The sequence below is a fragment of the Python bivittatus genome, unplaced genomic scaffold (assembly GCF_059951505.1).
Source record: "Python bivittatus isolate LINGU-HERP-01145 unplaced genomic scaffold, Pbiv_v1 ctg000030_np1212, whole genome shotgun sequence".
In the NCBI taxonomy this organism is placed as follows: domain Eukaryota; kingdom Metazoa; phylum Chordata; class Lepidosauria; order Squamata; family Pythonidae; genus Python; species Python bivittatus.
The window spans coordinates 2567942-2591940 of NW_028277031.1; the positions used below are offsets into that span (position 1 = coordinate 2567942).

Genomic DNA, 23999 nt, shown 5'->3' on the forward strand with positions numbered 1-23999 from the left:
GCATTTCTGGACATTCAGCTCTGAAGTCTCCCCTATGGAGTCCTTGTATTGCAGAATCCAGTTTGATTTAGATAAACAAAAAAGTATTCTGGGAGAAAAATGGTTGTCTTCCTGGTATGTTGGGACTACAACTCCCAGAATTCCCTAATGGCTGTGCAGACACCCCTGAGAAGCTCCAGGTCAGGGACAGTAACTCTTAAAAAAGTGAACATTTTGGAAGGTAAGAATCAAGGGTGCCCCAATTTAATTCAGAAAGACCCCTACCTTGGCTGTTTGAAATTTGAGAAATGCACTGATTAGATTTTTTTTCTTTTTAGCATATGGCATTTAGAAAACTTTATAAGTGCACAGGTAGTCTTTTTCTGTTTCCTTTTTAATAAAAAATAATGGTCATTAAAAGTATCATTAACATTTCAGTTAAGTCTTATTTGCAACAAGGTACACACCTATTTTATTAATGCCAGCAGGGCACGTAATTCTTAGTAAAACAAACAAGTTTTTTGGAGGAACAAAATTTAAATAAGCTATACTTCATCTTAATAACTTAAAATACATGTGGAAACATATGGTTAATGGAATTTTACACCTGCTTCGCACAGCTGGTCAACACGGTCTAGGTCAGTGTTGTCCAAACTTGGCCACTTTAAGATGAATGGACTTCAACTCCCAGAATTCCCCAGCCAGCATGGCTGGCTGGGGAATTCTGGGAGTTGAAGTCTACTCATCTTAAAGTAGCCAAGTTTGGACAACACCGGTCTAGGTGAACATAACTCTTCATAAATATTAAGTTTTAAATGTATTTCTTGTAGCTGTCAGAACATCTAAAGTCTTTTTCATAAAGGGAAGGTGATCCAGGAGGCAGCAGGACAGTCCCCCAACTTGAAAAATACTCTCTTTTGAAAGGCCTCTCTGTCTTCCCCCAGCCTGCCTTGTGGAAGGCCATGGAGCAAGTGGGCGCCCTGCTTCCCTCCAAACCGTTTACCCCAGCTAATGTGGCCTTGACATACAGTGAGATTGCTCACCCTTGCAACGAGGGGAACAGCTGTGAAATATTGCTGGGCCAGATTCAAGGAGGAGGGGGAAATTCACCAGTCCCGCATTTGGTGAATTTCCAACTCCAACTCCTGCAAGCTGGCACCTGGTTGACATTTGGGGAGAAAACTAGGGAAGCTTCTGACTGGATCCATACGACGACGAGCATTGCTTGTGCGCAGGAGACAAAGCGAGCAAGATGCTTTATTATGATGGTATATTTCCAATCCCCCGATCTGCAGGATACATCACTTCAGTTCTTGCGTAGTTTCACAGACAAGTGACACTTAAGATGGGCCATTCCTGTCTGCCGCTGCTCTCTCATTTTGCACTAATTGCCTTCCCAAATTGGACTGGTGCTCTTGTGACATGAAAAACAGTCACCAAAGTATTGTTCATCCAGATGGAGACTGAGGGTGGGGAGGGTGGGGGGGAGCAGTAATTACAACCATGGCGTTCTTTATGGGGTAATTACAATTAACACCATGCCGTCATCGCTAATAACCTCTCCACCCTCCAACTTGTCTTTTTCACGCCAGTTGCCCTTCCCTGAAAGCCGCTGAGTGTTGTCTTCTCACTAGCTGAACATGTTCATCCATGGACCTCTTTACCGTTGAAACAGATATGATTTCAGGTTTTGCATTTATCTGAATTGCTAAAACATCCGAGTCTTCAGCAGGGTGAAAAGGGCTTCCATTTTTTATTCCTGCCCTCTGTCTTCCTTGCAGCTTGCCCCAGATGAGCTCAAGAGCTTCGTTACTATTAGTGGGTGGTCTCTAAATCAAAGGAGATTCTTGGAGGTCAGATTCTGGTGAAGCAGCTCTCTAGGTCACTTTGATTAATGGACTAATTGGCAGCCAGTAACAGAAAGAATTTAATTAATTTAATTAATTAGGTCCTTCATCAGGCCTTAAGTAACAGAATGAAGAGTCGGACACGACTTAACGACTGAATAACAAGAAGAGAAAGAATAAGAAAAGAGATTACATGAGAGAATTAACTGCATTCAAGTGATACGTGAACAAGTTCTCTGTTATCTAGGTACTGCTTAGTTATGTAGGAAGAGTTTTGAACTGGGAAAGGATGGGCGAAAGAAGAAAGCCCCGGTGGGTTGACTCCTCTCCGCTGGAAGAAAGGGCTCTTTATAAACCTCTCCTTGCTTCCTTCTGAAATTCCCAGAAGAGGCACCCATCTTTTCGCGTCTAACAGTCCCGCTCTGCGCCTTGGGTTTGCCTGTGACTTACTAACATTGCTCAGCCGTGGAAGAGAAGCAGAGAAGCTCTTCTGGAGAACTTCTCAAGGCCTTGGGCTGAAGGGCTCTCGTCCTGCACTTTCACCTCTCTTACCAGAACAAAGAGCTTCCCTTTCCCAACTCAGGACCCCCTTTGTCAGAACCAAACTCCCAGTCATTTGTCTTCATGCTAATTAGCTGTAAAAAGCTCAGAGAGTCACACCCCAAGACTTTGGTTGGAACCACAGCTGGGCCCTGTCTGATGTGCCTTTTTCACTCGTAACAGCTTAAGGCCTGATGAAGGACCTAAACGGGGCGATTTGGTTCAAGGCCAGCATTCTTCACAGCCCAAATGCCATCCAGGTCCCAGTGATCATCTGTAATTCTTTTGAGGGCATCCCAGCAATATTCTTCATCCTGTCCATTCATCTTCTCCGTTGTCTTCCTGTTCTTCTATTATCTTCAACTTTTTTTTTCTAGCCCATTATCTGCTTCTATTGCACACCCCAAATATGCATGCTTCTGCTCGCTGTTGATCAATGCCTCTCGGGGAGCCATCAGTGTTCGTGTGGTCCAGGATGGCTCGGTTGGTTCTTTTGGAGGATGATGAAGACGAACACACCTTACTGCTTTTAGCTACTAAAATGAACAAACTAAGCAATACTGTAGTGATATAATACACATCAGGACTTGTAAGGGAAGCTTTAGCTAGAAGCCACCCTGCCTCCTGCGAGCACCAGGCCATCAGAAAAACATGCCTGCAAACCAGTTAAAATAAACTAGAATTAAAATAATTTGTACAAGGTGGCTGAAAGCCTTTCCAGAATTGTGTGAGAACACTGTCATTTTACATGCAAAATCTTGGGGTGGATTCATCCAAATTTCATGAGAATTCGTGACCTTGTGTGATTCTTGGGATTGGCGGGAGGTGATTGTGCTTTGATATCAATTCCTGTAATGCAGTGTTGTCCAGACTTGGCCACTTTAAGATGAGTGGACTTCAACTCCCAGAATTCCCCAGCCAGCCATGCTGGCTGGGGAACTCTGGGAGTTGAAGTCCACTCATCTTAAAGTGGCCACGTTTGGACAACACTGCTGTAATGGCATCTGGCGTCTGAGAGAGTTGCTGTTCCTTTCGCTAACCATAACACGGCTTCTTTAGCATGTGACTTAAGACGTTACGTAACCCTAGCCATGGTTAACCAAACTTATTTAGTGACCGTAGTCAAGCAAATCAGGGGCTAGGGCCACGTCCCTGCCCGATCGGAGCACTTCCCAAGCTCATTCTTCTTTTCGCTGCCATTGTGCAAAAGCAACCCTAACAGCATAATCCCCAAATGTCTGCTCAGAAGGAAAGCTCATTACGTTCAGAGCGGCTTGCTTCCAAATAAAATAATCCAGTGTGCTTTTTGGCAGTTTAATTAACCTTGCGTGCTTATTTCCCAGACTTCGTTTTTTTCCGCTTAACAAGTTCATTTGCATGTGTTTTCTGTCGGTTCACAGGGATGTTGGGTTTCAGTTGAGGGCTGTTGAATGGCGATGACTTGAATACATGAATATACAGGAATGCGTGCTTGACAGCAGAGCATCGTGATTCGTGATGGCTCGGCTTCTGACCGGCTCCGATCACGAGTCGTAAGTAGAGGAGCCCTCTTGCCAGCAGCCCCTGCCCCAGGCAGGAATAAAAAGCTCCAGGCGCTGGTTTTAGGGCAAGCCTTGACACCCGCTCCCGGAGAAAATGCTCTTCCTTGCTCCGAAGTGGCCGAGATGGCTTTCTTCCCCAGGGCCAGGACCTGGTTGTGAAGACACCTCCCATGGGGGTGAATATGTGTAGCTCAGGGCTGAACTGTGGAGTCCTTGGGGTTCTCTGAGCTTGGTTCTTTTCTTGCAAATGTTTCATTGCCTGGCTAAGTAACACCTTCAGGGCAGTCCATTTTAGCACTGGAGATGTTACCTAGCTGGGTAATGAAATGTTTGCAAGAAAAGAACCAAGCTCAGAGAAACCCAAGGACTCCACAGACACCGCCCAGCCCAGCCCAGCCCAGCCCAGCCCAGCCCAGCCCAGCCCAGCTGCATCCCTCCAGTCAACCCTGGTGGCGCTGGTTCTCCAGGGCCCTCGGCAGCCGCTGAGCATCATCTGGGCCCGATGGAGAAGCTCCTGTGGGCTGGGGAACCAAGGAGCGGACTGTCTAGCCAGCCATGTGTTGGCCACAAATCGTGGTTTTCAGCCCAGCCCTTTAACCCAACGAAAGACTGGACTCGAGAAACTCAGTTACTCATTTATTAAGCCACCTTAGTAATTGAGGCCTCCTTCCCAAGAAGGGAGCCCCGACAATAGAAAGCATAAATCTTTTATACCTTTTCAAAAACAGCATCAGAATCAGAGGTTACACGATTGGTCACATAGGTGAGCATGCGTACTTCATAGCGAACATCCCATAATCATAACACCTTTTCAAGCCATATCTGTCTGCGTCCATGACAGGTGGTGGTTTTCTGTATCTGGGACACTTAGCAGTTTTAGAACTCTGTATTTTAGGCTTTATCTGGAAACACATCTGTGCCGCTGTTCTGCTAGCGACCTTCACACCTGATCAATATCTTCCTGTTCTAGCCTGTTTGCAAGCTAGTTGACATGTTGGCTTGTTGGCATGTTCTGCTGAGGGGTGCAGGTTCAATAGTTTATGACTCCAGTCTGCCTCTGACTCTACCAATTAACTCCAATTTTGCTGCCATCACATGGCAATGTGGAATGCACGCATCTCGGGCTTAAAAAGAATATTCGACTCAAACAGGAATTGCCCACGAATCCCTCGTTCCTGCCCGCAATGGTTCTGTGTTGGTTCTTCGGTGCGCCAGAGGTCGGGCGCTCAGCCGTCGTCTCCTGCCCTCAATCCTCCTTGCCCCTCTCTACACCAGGGCTCCTCAACCTTGGGCACTTTAAGACGGGTGGACTTCAACTCCCAGAATTCCCCAGCCAGCCTTGCTGGCTGGGGAATTCTGGGAGTTGAAGTCCACCCGTCTTAAAGTGCCCAAGGTTGAGGAACCCTGCTCTGCACGACACAGAGGCTCAGCACACTGGTCGCCCCTTCGGCAATCCATCATCCCTTCCGCACCTCTCCTTCTTTTTATTAAATGTTGCAATCGCAAAGATAAAAACGAATGCAAGCTAAAAAAGAAAAAGAAAAAATAGAAGGTGCAGAAAAGAAAAGAAGAAAGAAAAATAAAAAAGGAGGGAAAAATAAGAACATAATAAAGAAAAGAAATACATAAAGAAATGACTTCATCACAAGAAGTATAAACAATTTTAGTAACTTATCACCTTCACTTCCAATACAACCAACGATCTCTTCTTCCCATATGCCATCTCTTATGTGTAGAAAAATCCGTAAAGCCCTGTCCTTTCAGTCCTGATCAGCAAAAGCCCTTTAAGGCAAGGTTCCTCAACCTTGGCCACTTTAAGATGGGTGGACTTCAACTCCCAGAATTCCCCAGCCAGCCTTGCTGGCTGGGGAATTCTGGGAATTGAAGTCCACCCATCTTAAAGTGGCCAAGGTTGAGGAGCCCTGCTTTAAGGGCTACCAGAGATAACAGCATATATATTTTAACCTTGATCAAAGAAAGCAACTTTATATTCCTTCCTGTTACTTCTAACGATCTTGATTTTTGGACCAAATCAAGAGCCTTAGCCGGCGCTGTACTCTACGCCAGCTCGCATTCTGTGCTGCAAACACAACCTCCTGCCTGAAGAGGGCGCCGTACACCATGCTGGGATCGCGGCGGCTGCGACGCTCTGGGAGCTCCGGGGCGGAGCGGGGAGGCGTTCTAGGAGACAGAGAGGGGCGGCCCTAGAGCGACTCTAAGCTCAGAGGGGGCGGAGAGAAGGGAAGTCCGTGGAGGAGGGAGACAAAGAGAGTAGAGTTGTTTGGATACGGAACTTCCGGGTACACCTACCAAGAACATCGCAATTGCTGACGTTGTTAATAGTGCTCCAGACTGGGGAGGGCCGCAGACCCTAACTTCTGGGGAAGGTTTAATTAGTTTCCCTGCACATTGCAGAGCAGATGATCCTTGCGGTCCCTTCTAGCGCTGTGATGCCAGACAGACCTCGCTGGTCCCCAAAATATAAGAAGGGTTAGGCTTGGATATGTCGTGGATGGGGCACTACTAGGAAATCCCGCGGCGGGATCCCAGAATAAGGCGGGGGGACTTAATCACTCAGCAAAGTTTACTCTTCCGCCGTGCGCTGCCTAGCGGGAAAGGCTCGGCAAAGCAACCACAAGCTGCTGTCCGAGATTTCCCCATTGTCGCCGCCTCCTGGGAGAAAAAAAAAACAGCAGCGAAGCCCGGAAGTTGCTGCCTAGGCGCCCATCTTTAGGCGTGGCCGTCTGGCTCTTCGGCCCGGCGCGGGGGCGGCGCTCTAGGCTTCCATCTTTGTGCGGGCGAGGGGCGGTTGCTAGGCTGCGCGTAGGGCCTAGTAGGCCGCAGCGGCGGCGGCGGCGGCGGCGTGGCCGTCCGGGCAGTCGCGTCGAGTCGGGCGTTGGGGCGCCATGGCGGCTTCGCCTCCCTTGGAGTCGCGCAGCGCGGACGGGCCGGGCAGCTGCGTGCTGTGCTGCGGCGAGCTGGAGGTGGTGGCCTTGGGCCGCTGCGAGCACCCCATCTGCTACCGGTGCTCCGTGCGGATGCGAGCGCTCTGCGGGGTCCGCTACTGCGCCGTCTGCCGGGAGGAGCTGGCCCAGGTGAGCAGCGGCGCTGCCGGGGAAGGCTGCCGGGAAGCGGGGCCGCCCGCCGCAGCCGCCTGTTGCGGTAGACTACGACTCCCATCGTCCTCGGCGGGGTAGCGCCGCCGCTGTTAGAACGGGCGAGGAGGATGGAGGCGGCAGCGGCGCCGCCGTTCGAGGGGGAAGCGGCGGCTGGAGCGGGGAGCCTCCTTCCTCGGGAGCAGTCTACCTGGGGCGTCCCTGCTGCCGTGGAGAGGGGAGGCGGGGGCGGCCTCCGGGCCTGCGGGCGCGGCCCGGCTGGAGCGCGGAGCTCCCTCGGGAGGCGGCGGCGGCGAGTCCCGGAGGAGCCTCCGGGCGACCTGTGGGGAGGCTGGGTCGACTCCGGGGCGGCCTTTCTGGGGGCTTTGGACGCCCCTCGCCTCCTCTCCCAGACAGGCTCCGTCTGACTCCGGCGGGCTGCGCGCGGGAGGGAGGGCGAGGCCTGAAAGGGGGGCCGGGCCCGGCCCGGCCCGGCCCCTCCCGGGCGATCTGGTCCCTCGCTTGGCGCAGCGAGGGTGGAAATCAAGCCTTCCAGCCCGGATCGGCTGCTCAGGGGACGGCGGGGAGCGGGACCCGCGTCCGATTGCCCTCCTCCTGGGTGGGCGGGCTGCCCAGCTGGGTCGGCCACGCTCCGGGCTGGCCTTCGATTTAATCCGGCAAGTCTCGCACCGCTCCAGGGACCCTCCTCGCTTCCTCAGGGGCGGGTTGGGGGTATCGGTTAGACGACTTTTGTCTTTCTGAAGAATAGAAAATGAACGTCTGCCGTTTGGGAGAGAAATCCGATACGACCTATGGCCGGCAGTTTTATCTGCGCTCGTATTAAGTGGACGCGTTCCCTTTTTTAAGGCAGGTTTGGCGTTATTTAACTGGGGATTTCTTTTCATTCATTGAACACTGGCGTTCAAACCATTAATTGCAGCCCAATTTTGTACTGATAAAAACTCTGAATGGTAGTTGACATGATTAAAGGAGACTGTTTCGTCTTTCTTGGGCTGAATGCAGTATCCTCTGCCAGGCCAAGATAAGTTGAATGATTGTAGCTAATGATTGCTTCCGGTGTACTTTGCCCCACTTGTCTTGAAAATAAGAGTTCAATAGCAATTCACTTGTGGGTATGCTTGAGATCTGGACAGACACCCCTTATTTCATTTTTTGAAATAATAAAATAACTTCTTTAGTAGATTGTGAGAATGCTGTGGATATAATTTATTTTGATTTCGGCATAGCATTTGACTGAATACCCCATGACTTCCTGATAAATATGGCATGGATAGCATATCTGTTAGGTGGCTGGAAAGTGCTCATTAACAGGCTCTGATCCAAGCAGAGTGAGATTTTAAGAGGGGTGTCCCGGGATTCAGTCCTGGGGCTGGTGCTTTTCAATATTTTTGTTAATTGCTGTCCAGTCTTCATTGGCTGAAGAGTGAGGAGAATGGTTGTCAAAATTTGCAGATGATACAAAGCTGGATGGGATATCCAGTACACTAGAAGACAGAAACAAAGCCCCAAATAATCTGGGTAAGTTAGGCGCGGGCTGAAAACAGCAGTGGAAATTAATAGAGACAAATGCGTGTACTTAATTTACAAAAAAGAAATCAAAGGCACAGATGTAGCATAGGAAATCACTTGTCTTGGTAGTAGTATGTGTGGAAAAGAGCTTGGGATATAGTTGACTGTAAACTGAATTTGAGTCTGCAGTGTAACAAGGCTGCTAAAAATGGAAATACAATTCTAGGCTACATTAACAGATGCACAGAAATGACAGGAAGCAACAGTTCTGTTATAGTTTACAGTGATTAAACCTCACCTTGAGAACCGTGGCTAGTTTTGTATACTGCTCTTAAAAAATCACTTTAAGAAGCTGGAATAGGTTAATAAAAGGGTGGCGAACAGAGACTAAAAACCACATTTATGAAAAGAAACTGAGAGAAGATATGATAGTATTTTATAAGTACCTGAAGAAATATCACACAAAAAGAAGTATAAGGCCTTGTTCTCTGTTGATCCATAGAAAGGACATGGAATAATGGATTTATGTTACAGGAAGACAAATTCCAGTTTAATATGGGGGGGGGGAGCGAAATGACTTAACTGCAAGAGTAGTGTGACTATCACCCAGAGAGCCTTGAGTAGGGGGCCCTGATGGTGTGCTGGGCAGTTTCCACATAAGCAGTGACAGGTGTATAAGGTTACATTGATCTCCATTTTTGTGTCACTGGTGTTGATCAACTTCTTTTCTTCTTCTTCTTTTGAGTGTGTTCTTTCTCCAGAAGAAAATTTTATGCAATAGTTGTATTGCTGGTGGAAGACCTCAAATTTGGTTTTAAGACTGACAGAGAGAGTCAGCTCTTTGATGTTCAAAATAGGAACATATACTTAACATTGTTGGAGGACCCAAGCTCATGATGCCTTCTGGGAGCTGTAGGGAAAATGCCAGGCCATTTCCTTGAATGACTGAACACTGAGTGGAAGCCATTTCACAGCAGTTGTGAAATAGTCTCCCCTTAGTGGAAGGAGAAAACTCCATCCTTGTAGCTCTTGTTCTCCACTCCCCCACTCCATCTCCAGTCTTGGAGAGATCAGCAGAGCATCTTGCCACGGACACTTCATCTCTTCCTATGAAGATGGATGGACGGATAGTGTCAATAGATTGAGACAAACACTGCAGGGAGTGTGTTGTGTTCTGTTCTTTCCTGCTGGCTAAAGCCTTTACATATCTAGGCAGTGTTTGAAGTGCATGAACAGTTGCTGGCAAACAGTTGAGCTTCATGTGTTCTCATAATCACAGTGGGTTTCCCTAATACTCTAGTTTGGAATATTTGCTACAATCTTGTTTTCCTCATAACTTCTTGACTAGGAATGAAAGAGTGAGGCAGTCACTTAATCTAATCATTAGGTATTTCCTATACATACAGAAATGGAGGTACAGGCTCATTCTGTTGGTGGATTGTGTCTCCTAATTCATGGCAGATTTCTTTGTGCAATAAAGCCTCTTTGGTTTCTTGTTCTTGTGGTTATAATGCCATGACATTTTGATTTCATGTGCCTGGTTCAGAGAGTTGAGGTATAATAAATCTAATAAATAGAATAAACATACCTTTTCAGAAATAGGTTATTCATCTGATAAATTTTATTATGCTTGTAGCTAGCATAATGACATTTACTTCTCCAAGAAATTTAGAATAATTTGTATGGTTTTCCTGTAGTCTGGCCTCTCTATAGCAGCCTTCCCTCTGATGCTTTACAGATGTGATAGACTGCAGTTCTTGCTAGGCAAACTGGGAACTGTCATCTAGCGTACTTAAAGGATACTGAGACTTTGCACCATTATTCCATTCCAACTTCCACTTATCTCCTGGTCCTTGTCACCACCTTACTCACAAATTAGGACTACCCTTACTGAGAATTGTGCCTCACAAGATTTCTGCTAGAGTTCCTCTGAATTCTGTTGTCTGAATCCTTCAAATTTTGTAGGATTGCCAGATTATGCAGGGAATTTTTTTGATAATCTCTACACAGTTCAATAATTGCTCAATGTTTTGAGTACCACCATGGGATTCAGTACATGAGCCCTCTGTTATACTTCTCTACTGAGCTTAGGATCCCATATCTCACCTCTCAGTGTTAAATTTTCATCATCCCCGAACAGTTGATTCTGTTAATTGAGGTTGGTGGGATTCATGTCTCATGACGTCTTGGGGGTCAGTTTCCCTGCTTTTGATCCATCTGTAAGCAAGTGAACGTTCTCTTCTGTCCTGAAAATACAGCCCCTCCTCATTTAGTTGCTACCTTGTTTAGTGACTGTTCACAAATACAGTAATGATTTTTTTAAATAAATCATTTTCTGACCAATGCGTGCACTTATGCCCAAATTTCTGCATCTGACAACAATATACACCAGAGTGAGAGTTAACACTGGTATTGCTGCATAAGAGAACTTTATTTAAATGAGATGGCAGCAACCAGCAATCTTTACAGTCAGTCAGTCAGTGTCTGTCTGTCTGTCTGTCTCTCTCTCTCTCTCTCTCTCATGTGTTTGCTTGGCAACCATTTTGCTTCCGATTTAAGGACTGGATTGCAGTCGCTAAACAAGGAGAAGGTGTATAAGAAGATCTTGTCAGCTCCCAGTGCAGAACTGGTCTTTTCACTGATATTCCTGGATACTTGGGAATCTGCCTGGTACTGTGGTTCATTTAGCAAGGAAGTATGAACGTTGGTGGAGTAAATGCTGCCAGTGGCCTTCTAGCTGGGGGATGTCCTACTTTGGACCTGTTGCTATTGATACAGGTTCTTTAGGGGAAAAAGAAACGTAATGATTGTGTTTTTTCCCCTTGGCTTCCATCCAGTCGGAAGTGAATCACTTTTGCCCTGGGCGCAGCAGCTTGTGTTTTGCTTTGAGGATCAAGGTCCAATGAGCTCTTTTCCTCTGGCTGGGGAGGCCTTTACCTGTTGGCATTCAGGGCTTTTCAGGTCCTAGTCTGTAGAACAAGTTTTTTTTTTGTTTTTTGTTTTACTTGAGGCGTATTTTTTACTTAAGGTGAGGAAACAGATCTAAAAAGGCTTTTAGCAGGCAGGGAAGGACAGGAGAGAGGGCTGCCCCAGAAGGTCTGAGGGTGCCATTTGTAAAGACTGACATTAGAGAGAATCAGCTTGGATGGAGGCATATCTCATTTACGTATTTAACAAATAACATTATAATATATACTAATTTAATAATCATTATTATGTTTATAATATTATATGATTATATGAATAAATAGAATGATTTCCAGTGCTGAGTTGTATAGCTATACCTTCACAGGTCAGGTATTTTCCCTTATTAGCTTTTTCATTGTAAATGCAACTTTTTTTTAATTAAAAGAGAATTGGTAACAGGAAAAAGAACAAGATCTTCCAAGAGAGAATTCCATGCTGTATACAAAATGGTTGGGATATTTCCTGTGCTTAATTTAAAGACAACTATATCATTATCTTCCTTAATTGTGAACTGGTTTCTCCCCTTTGTGTTTGTAGTACAGTATTGTGCTACTGCTCCTTTTCTGTGTCAAAGTAGATTGTGAGGATCTTGGGCTCTCCTTGTACTGGCTCTGCAATGGGCAGGACTTCGAATGCTTGCAGCAGCAAACTGGGTTAACTTGGGAGTCGGGAGAATACTCCATTTCGTGGTTAGCATCCAGCCAGCAGTGCCTTGGAGGGCTGGGCAGTCCAGATCTCCCATGTTGGAAGAGCAGCTCCTCTCTTTCTCTACAGCTGTTCCCTTTCTGGCCTTTTCCACTGGGAAACCCTGGCAGTGGGTCTTGAGCCACCCTGGCCAGAAGTGCCCAGGGCGCCTCTGAAGGGCATCTGGACTGGGAATGCTCATCCAAGAGAAATGGTCTGGATCAAACCCATTCTTGCCCACTGTAATTGGCAGTGGTTTTTCAGCGATTTTATCCCCGCTTGTTTCTCCTTCCCTACTACTAGGAAGTGCTGGGTTTAGGCCTGCTGGACTGTTGCATTTTTAAGGAAGAGAAAAAAGAAGGATGGAGCCATCCTTTCCAGCCTCTGGACCACTCTGGTTGAGGCTGGTGAGCCTGAAGGACAGGAGGTTGCCTTTCGTAGCACTGCTCCTCTTTCTGTGCCTTTTCTGGTGGAGGGGTGTGTTTTGGGTGGGCTCCATCGTTTCTGGCCTGAGAAGTATGCAAAAGATGCACAAGCTGATTATGAATATTTCTGTCTCCCCGGACGGTATGGGTGGCCTCGGCTTGCGGGTCCCCCTAGTTTTCTAGGAAATGTTCTCTCCCCTGTGTAGCTTCTTTTGCTCCTGATTAGCTTCCTCCAGGGAGGCATCTCCCCAGTCATCTTGTATGATTGCTCCCTTGGGTTTTCCCCCCTTGTGTCTGATTAGATGAGGCATTCCATTTATTCTTGGAACAGTGTGTCACTAGCTAGAGGCATTTCCTCTTACATAATGTTTAAATTATGGGAAGTGAAACATCAGCTGGGTAGCCAACCTCTAAAGGAGGTGGGGTGAGCCACAGATGGATCTTTGCTAACTTTCTTTTAAGCTCCAATGAAATTGTTGAAGTGTAATCTCAGTTGTCCCTTCAGAATAGTGAAAGCCCCCTCCAAACCCTGATATTCCTAAAATGTATGACAGCTGTTGTTGCTAACTTGAGGTTTGAGGTCTTGCATTGAGTTTGGGGAGAATGGCATTTTAAGGCAGGGGAGGCAAACATTTGGCCCTTGGGGTGGATATGACCCACACAATATCACATCTGCTATACAGGGCGAAGCAGGGCATCCTTTCCTTCCACAAAATCACTCCCACAGAAGGCAGTCCATCCAAGTTGGAAAAGAGGCAGTCTGTGTTGCCATCGTGTGGCCTTCGTCCGAGCAGGAATAGAAGTGCAATCATATCCTGCCTCCTCACATAATGGAGACGTGTACTCTTCCTTTGTACAGGAGGAGGCATGGAGTGGTTCACTCTCCAGTCCTGCATAAAGAAAAGCACTTCATCCACTCTGCAGAGCATTGGAGGGAGAGAAATAGAAAGTGGTTACTCCTTTTCTCTTTCTGGTGGAGAAGAGCTCAAAAAGGGCAGAAACTTCCATCCTCAAAGTCCTAGCCCTTGAAAACATCAACTCTGCAGTGGCTGTGAGCAGTTCTATTCCCCATACCTTGCTGGAAAGTATGAAAATGTATGAGGAACTTATTTGCCTTCTGCTCTGTGTTTTTTCAACAACAGTTGCCCAATTTAACCTTGTTACTGCAGCCATGAGACAAACCTCTACTTCACTGAAAGCAAAAGTTGAACTTCTCAAGTGCTTGTGTGCTAAATAGCTAAGCCGGGTGAGACCACTGCTTCTGTTCTTTTGGGTCTGTTGGAAGAGATGTGCTATGGGCCAGTTTTGTTTTTCCTCTTTTATTTGTGCAGGATAGGTTAGGATGACGTTCACCTGGGGTTTGAGCTCCCCATATTCTTTCTTTGCATGATGATCTCACTTGTGAATATAAATTCAGCTATCAGAGTTGCACCAGGGAGCCTCCTTGTGCAAGCCATTAGGGGCCTGGACATTCTGTGTTCCCTAACTCTTCCCACTTCTTCTTCCGCAGGTGGTTTTTGGGAAGAAGCTGCCACCCTTTTCAACAATAATACTTAGCCAATTACAACATGAGAAGAAATATGACATCTATTTTACTGATGGAAAGGTTTATGCTCTCTATAGGTAAATGTTCTTTAGCTTATTCTCCTAGGATAATACAGATGCACTGACTGGTCACCAAAGGAACAGCTATGATTTCCATGTCAAGTACATTTCAGAAATTGTCTGGGGCTGCTTGAGCTATTGGAGAGTGAATGAAGAACCCTTCCAGGAGATGCTCTGGGCAGCACTTCATTGCCAGAACCTATAACAACTGTTAGGCTTGGAAATGATCAAGGAACAAGTCTCTCTCAGTTCTGATTAGTATGAATTATTAAGGTGCCAATGCAAGAATTGTGACAATTTATCTTTGCTTTCATATGTGAACTATTATACTGTGTGTGTGTGTGTGTGTTCGTTCGTTCGTTCATTCATTCGTTCATTCATTCATTCATTCATTCATTCATTCATTCATTCATAAGGTGGCCTGACCTGTACCTAGAATTATTTACCTGATGGCTACTAGCCTCTTTATCAGTATGTTTAGGAGTCAGAGAGGCAGCTAAGCAAGGCTTCTCTGGTGAGAAAACCAGTCTTTCACTGTACAGAAGGAATTATGCAAAATAAATATATTAGCTCTTTATGCGAAATCTTGCATTTATGTATTTATTTAGTAACAGCCACAGACCATAGGGAAGGAAGAAAGAATAAAATTAAAAGTTGCTATGCAATCAGTGTGCTTGCAGAAGGAAAGATGCACTAATATGAGTGGTTGAAGCATCCTGCAGTATGTGAATGTTGTCCCTTAGCATCTTTTCTTCTCCTAGGAAACTCTTGCAGCATGAATGCCCACTGTGCTTGGAATCCCGGGCATTTCCTACCATTGTAGACTTGGAGCAGCACATGAGGAAGCAGCATGAGCTCTTTTGCTGCAAGCTCTGTGTGAAGCATCTGAAGGCAAGTGGCTGAGAGTTACACAGGATGAAAGGGGTTGAGGTGAACTTGGACTTATTTCTACTGAAAATGAAGGATGTTCCATCTTGTATTCCAGATCTTTACATATGAGCGCAAATGGTATTCGCGCAAGGATCTTGCTCGGCACAGAATCCATGGGGATCCTGATGACACATCTCACCGTGGCCATCCCCTGTGTAAATTTTGTGACGAGCGATATTTGGATAATGATGAGTTACTAAAGCACCTGAGGAGAGACCACTATTTCTGCCACTTCTGTGATTCTGATGGAGCTCAAGAATATTACAGGTCTGTGACTCTCGCTCACTCCCACTGTAGAGAGTAAGGAAGAAGAACTTGACAAAAATATCCAGATGGCTCAGGCAGATGCTGAACTATAGAAAGGAGGAGGTGCAGCATAACCAGGCTTGCAAGATTGCCAGTCTTAATAAAAGTAGTTTCAGCCTTCCTGTGGAGTTGGTTTCCTGGTCTGGTCCCCCTAGTGGGGCTGACATCAATCTTAACCACTTCATAAACCGCCTCCTCCTTATACTTCAATGAATTAGGGAGGCGTCTGCCTGAGACGCTTCGGGGTGTTCCCTTGTTGTTCTGGACTTTAAAAATGTTTCAGCTCCTTTTCCCTAAGTAATGGTTCTTGTATATTTCCATCAAGATCATCATCTTTACTGTCCACAGTCACAGCCCTTTCCACTTAGGTTCTTGATACAGATGCCTTGCCTGGAGGTAGAAGCCCTGTTCTTTCGGTGGATGGGTTACAGGTCTGGGGTCCTTTTTCTATCAGTACAGCCTTCACCAGCCTGGGCATCATCAGACGTGTGAATTTCAGCTCTCAAAGTTTTCCGCAACTGCTACGCTTGGCTACAATTCTGGGAGGGTGTCCTGGTGGGGAGAAGGCTGTCCTAACCTCCTGTCACAGCGGTTGGTCACACTATACCTTTGACCCTGGAACAGTTTGCGACATCCACCTGAGGTGGTATTGGCTTGGAGAGAGACAGCAGTAGCTCACAAGATGATGTGCTCTGCGTGCCGTGCCACGGTTAACAGTCTTCATGCTGACAGTCAAGCTAGCCTCATTCTCTCCTCTCCTTTATTTGCTTATTGTGTTAATCTGACTGATTGCCAATATTCTCTAGAGGGATTGCAGTTATTTAAAATGTGAAAAATAACAAGATAAACAGTGAAGATAACAGGAAAGATATAATAGAACTTATAAATGCACTATCTTAGCTTAGTGCAGGTACTGAAAATCAAAACTAATTCAAGTATATAGGTTAGTTCACATGAAAAAGGACTGGGTGTTCTAGTAGATCACAAGTTGAATGTGAGACAATAGTGTGGTGCAGCTGTGAAAAAGCAAATGCTGTTTTGAGATGTATTAACAGAAGTTCAGAGTCCAGATAATGAGAACTGATTGTCCCCCTGGACTCTGCTCTACCTCAGCCCCCTCCCGTGGAATACTGTGCCCAGTTCTTGGTATCAAAACTGGAGCGAGTTCAGAGAAGGGCTCCTCAGAAAGTGAGGGGACTGGAAAACAGGTCCCCCAAGGAACACTTTAAGAAGCTACGTATGTTTAGCCTGTAGAAAAGAAGACTGAGGAGAGAGATGACAGCAGTCTTCAGATCTCTAATGGCTTTTGATTTGGGTCACATGTTGGGAGGAATTTCTTGACGGTGACAGCTGAAATGGTGCATTAGTTGCCTCATAAACTCTTCAGATATAGGCTGGATAGCCCTTTGTCCAGAATGTTTAGCAGATCCTGCACAAGAAGCGGGTTGGACTACCTGGCTTTTGATGTCCCTTTTAACTCTATGATAAAAATACCTGCGAAAAGATATTTTAAGGTTTGTGCTTGAAATTACATTAATGAGATTGCAGGATCCTTCAAGAAATTGGCTCAGTTTGGAATAACTTTGGGTTGGCCCTCCCTTTCCCTCACTGGCTCCATCTGAGAGTGAAATGGAGCCCCCCCACGCACCAACGTGCTGTGTTTCTATATCCCGGTTGCAGCGATTATGAGTATCTCCGTGAGCACTTCCGGGAGAAGCACTTCCTCTGCGAAGAAGGCCGGTGCAGCACTGAGCAATTCACCCACGCCTTTCGGACTGAAATTGACTACAAAGCACACAAGACAGCCTGTCACAGCAAAAACCGGGCTGAAGCCAGGCAGAATCGGCAGATTGACCTGCAGTTCAACTACGCGCCAAGACATCAGCGGAGAAGTGAGGGTATGCTGGGTTGGAGAGAGGGCGGGGAGGGGAGGGACTGTCTGGTGGCCGGAAATGCCTCCTCGGTTCTTCTCGGCATGCCTGGGTGTCACTGTTTTTCTGATTTGCCCTTTCATTTACTCTTCACCTTTCCTTTGAGGACTCTTTTCTGATCGTGTAGAAAAAAGCACAGAATACCTGCTCAGATGTTTAGTGAAAAATGCAATTTTTTTCAGAATCTTAACTTTAGTATTTCAGATTTCAAGATTCCAGTCCTAACGGTTTGAAGGATTTGCCTGGTGAAATTGTGGATGCCAGGATGACAATATCTTCTGCGCTCCCTTCTGACCAGGAGATGCAGAATAAATACATTAACTAAGTTGACTTGCATATAAGTCAAGCTTAGAATTCGGCTTTCATTTTTCTAGATTTTTTTTTTGGTGTTGTGTTTATGTTCCAGGTGTTGTGAGCGGTGAAGACTATGAGGAAGTCGATAGGTATAACAGGCAGGTGAGAGGAGGCAGATCAGGACCACGAGGTGGGCAACAAAACAGGAGAGGCAGCTGGCGATACAAGAGGTAAGAGCAACAGTTGTTTGGGGGCTTCCATTTAGGTGGTCAGGAACTTGGAATGCACACTGGGAAATACCCATTTTGATTGTGTTGTTTCAAAAAACTCTGCAGAGAAGAAGAAGACCGAGACATTGCCGCAGCTGTTCGGGCATCAGTAGCTGCCAAAAGGCAAGAAGAGAAAAAACGAGTGGAGGACAAAGAAGACAATTCCCGGGCCAAGAAGGAAGATGCCAAAGATCCTGACGCTACTAACTCTAAGCGAGGGCTGAAGCCTTCATCTGAAGCACCAGGTGAGCCCCCTCTCTGTCCTGAAAAGCTGTGGTGGTCTCTCTCAGACACAGGGCTTCTTCGTATTGGAGAGAGGATTGCCTTGCTGGCCAAAAGCCCTCAAGGAGTTCTCAATGACCCTCTTGGTTAGACTGTTTTCTCTGTTTTTCCTAAGTTCCTAAAGAAGCGGTTCCTAAGGCTGCCTTAAGCCAAGATGACTTTCCTGCCATTGGCTCGCCAGCTGTGAACTCTGTGCAGAGGTGAGTCTTGGATTGTGTGGAGAAATAAGCTGGCCGAAAGGTCAGGAATTCTCCTCACCAGCTGTGAGGAAGACCTTGCAGAAACAGGTCAGACTTCTGTCTTCACAGCATAACGGCTAAGGCAATATCAAGACACCTCTCCCATCTCTAGTGGTGATGGTTCTTTACGCAGTCCGCACAGACACCCCTGTTCCTCCCTCCAAACCTGGATCCATTTCCTCACACTAGCTGGTCCAACTTGAATCTTCAGATATAAGTTGTGAGGCGAAGGTCAGCATGTGCCCTGTGCTTACTCTAGGAAGCCTCCCTCTGGCCTGGATGTCTGGTAGTGCTAGTGATGGTGAGGCTGCTTCTGCTTTCTCCTGCTGGTGCGGGAAAGAACTCAGCCTCGCGTGTTTATTAGGGTTGCCCCTGGTGACTAAAATTGCTCCTCTCTGGAAGTCTACAAAACATTTGTGCCTTTTTAAAGCCACCCAGAGTGTTTGCCTTGAAACCTCCAGTAGTCACTGATGCACTTGGGTCTAGACTGCACTTCTGCTCTCTGCCCTCTGAGTCCTCTCTGACTTGAGCTGAGCTTAGAAGGAGTCTCACACCAGCCTGTATCTCGCTCCCTCACCCCCAAATAGCAGAATGGAGTCACAGATGAGCATCTCTACCTTAAGACTGTGAGGAGGGGGGGGGGAGATGTCCTTCATAAGCGGTTTCTCTTTCAGCTCATCTCAGTTGGCGTCAGTAAAACTTGATGAAGAGGACTTTCCTAGTCTCTCCATTTCCTCTGCTCCCCCTGTGGTCTCGGCTGCCATGCCCTTGTCGTACACAGCTACAGCCCAAAAGACAGCATTTCAAGAGGAGGACTTCCCCGCCTTGGTCTCCAAAGTCCGGCCGGGCAGTAAGATGGTGTCGACCCTCGCCTCGGCCTGGAGTGGTGGCTCCAGTAAGAACATGGCCAGAGCCATCACAGCCACTGCCAGTAGTGCCAGCCAGCCAACCAGAAAAGGTGCCTCTGCTGGCAGCAGTAAAGCAAGCAAAAAGAGCAAGGTGATGCTTTCTAATGACACGCAGGACAGCGGTGGCAGCATAACCACTCAGGAGATCCGTAGTGTGCCAACAATGGTGGATGTGTCCTCGTTGCTGGCAGCCTCCAACTCTCAGACTTTTGTCAAAGTGGGTAAGAAGAAGAAAGTTGGGACTGAGAAGCTGAGAACAGCCTCGCCACCCACGTTGCAGGAGATGCCAGCCTCCCTCCCCTCTGCAGAGAAGGCAGCAGACGCTGAGCACCCCTCGACTGTCGCTGCCAGTCCTAACCTTCCCAGTGCATCTGCCGCTCTGGTGAATGGTCACTCAGAAAAGTCCATGCTGCTGTGCAATGCTTCCAAAGAGCCCCCTGGCCTTAAGAAACCACCGGTGGGTGGCCAGTGCCTGTTGCCTCAGGAAGACTTTCCAGCCCTTGGGAACGCCGGGCCACCTCGGATGCCTCCACCTCCGGGTAAGGGCTGTAGGTGCTCCTCCTTAAATGCTTGGTTTGGAAAAGGGCCTGGCAGAGTTGTAGGAAAGCAAAATGTGGCAACAGTTGTTGAATTTGGCTTTGGGAAGCTGTGGCCTAAGTTTCTAATGCTTTATGGCTGCATAGATGGGTCTGAAATCACTTGGGTAATGATGGGAGACATTTCACAAGCCTTGGACTGAGAGCTGGTCAGGCATGTAGTAGATGCAGCTGCTGGCTCAGATCTTAACCATTTACTCGGGGTCATCTCCTCCTCCAGATCAGGAGCCCCCCCGGATCTTGCCCCGTCGCTCAGACACCTTCCATCACTGAGTCACGTATCTTCTTACCTGATTTTCTTATACCGCTTGGCTTTATAAAACCTTTATTGAACTGGGGTCATTGTTAGGATACAACAAGGGCAAAAGAGCAATGAATAAAATGCAGCCTGTGGGGGCCATCAGTGTTGGCTCTAACTACTTGACTTTCTCCCTCCTATTTTTCAGGTTTCAATTCTGTGGTGCTGCTTAGTAGCCCCCCACCCCCTCCTGGGCTATCGATGCCTCCTAGTAAACCACCCCCTGGCTTCACTCCTATTCCAGCCACCAGTATCTCAGAAAATGCCCCGGCTCCAGTGAAAGAGTAAGTGTAAGAGTAGCCCTTCAGGCTAACACGTGGTCAGCACTGATTTCCTTCTTTACTTATGGCTCCTGTGCCAGTTTTCTCAGCCCCCCAGTCTCAAGGGATGCAGGTGGAGACCAAGGAGTCCCAAGGCCTTTGGGAGCCAGGGGAGGGGCGTCAAAGAGGCTCCCCCCAGAAGGGTCTTTCTGGTGTTTTCTGCACAAGGCAAAAACCTCTAGGCTTTCCAAGGAGACTATCTTCATGCTTGTCAGTTTTACGTTTATATTTATACTTGGCAGCATTAATCGGGCTGCTAAGATTTTGCGGCCTTTTTGTTCTATTTGTTACTACTGCTTAGATTTGCATTGTTCATATTTTAATTAAGTTTGAGAGTCTTCCTTTTTTATGTGAGGTGCACTGAGAAGAATTTTTTATTGAAAGGAGTTCAACCGATAGTAAAGAAGCAAGGAGGCATCTTAGACATTAGGGTACCCTTTCCCAGACCTTGAATAGTTTGTTTTTATTTTATATATAAAATGGTGAAGACTTTCAAGCTTGAATCTTGAGGACTACATGGACTTGTCCATTGTCAAAATGGTCAGATTTTTGTCAACAGTATGAAAGTGGTTTGCCATTGCAGCCTTCTACGATGTGGTTTCAACTTCTTGCATATGGCCTTGGGATTTCTATGCAGTTTCCCATCCAAGTACAGTGGTACCTCTAGTTACGAACCTAATCCGTTCCATGACTCTGGTTGCAATTCAAGTTGGTCTCAAGTCGAGGTAAAGTTTCCCATAAGGTTCAATGTAAATACGGTTAATCTGTTCCGCCCTCCAAATTTGGTTGCATCCCGAGGTAAATTTCCCCCATAAGGTTCAATGTAAATACGGCTAAACAGTTCTGAAACATATGCATTTTATTTTTAAACCTCAAAAACCTTCCAAACGCCACAAAAACCTTCCAAACGCCACAAAACACACCACAAGCCTCACTGAACGTCTCCTTGCTACCGCGATCTCGCCCACAGGAAGCCGCGACCGCGTGGCAGCAGGGAAAATGGCCGCGGATCCGGTTCGTAAGTAGAGGCGGAGTTCGCATGTTGAGGTAAATTTTGGGGGCCGGAGCTGGTCGTATCTTGAAAAATTTGTAAGGAGGGGCGTTCGTAACTAGAGGTACCACTGTACTAATTTGCGTCGCCTCCAAGCTCAGGCAAGCTCAGTTGACCAGCTGCTGTCACCTGCTGAGACATTTTCTCTCTCTCTTTTTATATCTGTACTTCATGATGCACCTGTTGGCATCTCAAAACAAACATCTTTTTGGGGGGTTGTGTGACAGCAGCTGCATGAGCTTGTGGACAGGTGCGACATGGGTTCCTGTGTACTCCGAATCACCATTTGCCCTTCAAATCTGCACTGCATTATTAACAATTCTAAAGTGAGGGTACAGCTCGTTAAAATCAACCAAATATCTTTGGTCTTGTTTTCCGAAGCAGCCTTCCCCTTTCTCGTAATGCATTAGAGCAGTGTTGTCCAAACTTGGCCACTTTAAGATGAGTGGACTTCAACTCCCAGAGTTCCCCAGCCAGCATGGCTGGCTGGGGAATTCTGAGAGCTGAAGTCCACTCATCTTAAAGTGGCCAAGTTTGGACAACACTGCATTAGAGGAATCTATGATAGCACTTTTCAAATGCCTGAAGGGATATTACCCAGAAGGAAACCAGGGCACAATAGAGTAAAGAGCTTCCACTCGAAGGTACGCCCTGGTAGAATGTTGACAGAAACTAGTGCTGGATGTTTTCGGGCAGAGGCTGGTCAGGCATCTGTCTGAGATGCTTTAATTTGGATTCTGGCACTGTGCAAGTGGCGGCCTCTTCCAGCTCTAGGAATCTCTGATTCTGGGCTCTGGCATCCAGTTGAGAATTTCTGGCTGGAGATATTCGCCACACCTTCAAAGAACAGCAGCAGCAGATCACCTAGCGCTTCTCTGTAAGCATCTTTGCACAGATACCTACATTTTTCTTTTCTGAAAACAGGCCCAAACTCTGTCAGGGACCCTATTTGATCCTGGAAAACTTCCAGCAACGGAACATCCAGCTAATTCAGTCAATCAAAGAATTTCTTCAAGAAGATGAATCTCAGTTCAACAAATTTAAGACATACTCGGGGCAGTTCAGGCAGGTGAGTAGCCAGGAAATTAATTCTCCAGGTAATTCCATTGGGACAGCTGATGCTTGTAGGATTTCCCCCTGTATTGCCAAATTGTGTTTCCGTTTTGACCTACTTTTGCTAAAGCTTGCATTAATTCTCAGAACATTTGTTTGTGAGAAATTATAGATTATTGTTGGTAGAAGTAAGGCTGACATGGTGATTAATAGTCAACCAGCCTGGAGTCATCTTAAACAATGTATCTAGGATACTGATTTTCAAACCAGTTTAAGCCTAGTTTATGGATTCTTCTCAGACGGCCACGTGCCATCATCTCATCTCTCTTCAGTTCTAATTCTGAAATTTCGTCCTTGGCCAGGTTGGATGCTCTACCCTCTGCAGTTCTGTGGGGACGATATAAAACATCCCTGTTCAGCAGTGCTTATGCCCATGTGGAGATGGCTCTGGGGAATTACCAGTTGGTCTCCCTATAGGGAATCAAGGAAGAAATATATCTATCCCGTTTTAAAGAACTACCCTGGTAGAGAGCACAATGTCTATCCATCACTGCTTCTATCTGACCAGGACCCTGACAGATCTTTCCAGGTTGCCCGATTTTGTGCTACCATTTGTTGTGTCCATCCTACCTACGGTTGAGGTTTAGCACAAATGTTGGTGATTGCCACTGCTATTTGTACTACAGTTACTATACTAATGTATTTTATGTACATTTTCTTTCATTTTTTAAAAAAGTTTTATTAATAATTACAGGTCTATGTATTTTATGGTTGTGCTTTCTGGCCCAAAGGCTGTAATAAAGGTTTGATTTGAACCAGATTTAAAGTCACTAAGTCTGAGAGCTGATGCAGTGCAGTAGTGAAGGTTTTGTACTGGGAACAGAGAGACCCACATTCTAATCCATCCTTAGACACAGAAGATCATTGGATGACTTTGGGCCACTCACTCATAGGGTAGTTGTAAGAAAACAGTGGGGAAAGCTTTGTATGCTTCTTTGAGCTCTGGAATGAGAGGGGAATATAAATCTAATAAATAAATGCTTGCTATTTGACACTGATGCTAGTATAAGCCCTCTTCTTTCCTTATTCAAACTTGGCACAAAGAAACCCAGGTTCTGGGGCAAATTCACTAAATCACACTAGGAATGCTTTGTTGTCTAGGTCAGGTTGTCTTAGCAAAATTAAGAGGGCTGTTGACCCTGCTGCCCTATTTCCAGAATAGTCTAAATTAGCAAATTCCCAACCATTCCAGAAACTGAGGAAAACCCTTGTGAATATTAAAATAATCACTGGGTCCAAGGAGTAGTAT

General features: G+C 46.5%; 1 protein-coding gene across 6 annotated transcripts in view; it reads left to right on the top strand.

Annotated features, from left to right (window-relative positions):
• The first annotated feature begins 6673 nt into the window (after positions 1-6673).
• ZNF598 (zinc finger protein 598, E3 ubiquitin ligase) overlaps positions 6674-23999 on the top strand; it is a 31955-nt gene continuing 14629 nt past the window's right edge. For 5 of the 6 annotated variants that reach the window (XM_025173531.2, XM_088152491.1, XM_007438756.3 and 2 more), the window contains exons 1-11: positions 6674-7002; positions 14119-14231; positions 14975-15104; positions 15199-15410; positions 17130-17347; positions 17787-17904; positions 18010-18188; positions 18341-18425; positions 19139-19911; positions 20415-20550; positions 22562-22706. In XM_025173531.2, coding sequence (XP_025029299.1) covers positions 6814-7002; positions 14119-14231; positions 14975-15104; positions 15199-15410; positions 17130-17347; positions 17787-17904; positions 18010-18188; positions 18341-18425; positions 19139-19911; positions 20415-20550; positions 22562-22706 — 2298 coding nt within the window. In that variant the 5' untranslated portion in view covers positions 6674-6813. Of the gene's footprint in view, positions 7003-7081; positions 7870-14118; positions 14232-14974; positions 15105-15198; positions 15411-17129; positions 17348-17786; positions 17905-18009; positions 18189-18340; positions 18426-19138; positions 19912-20414; positions 20551-22561; positions 22707-23999 lie in introns of those variants that run through there. The other variant, XM_088152497.1, reaches the window with a different exon arrangement.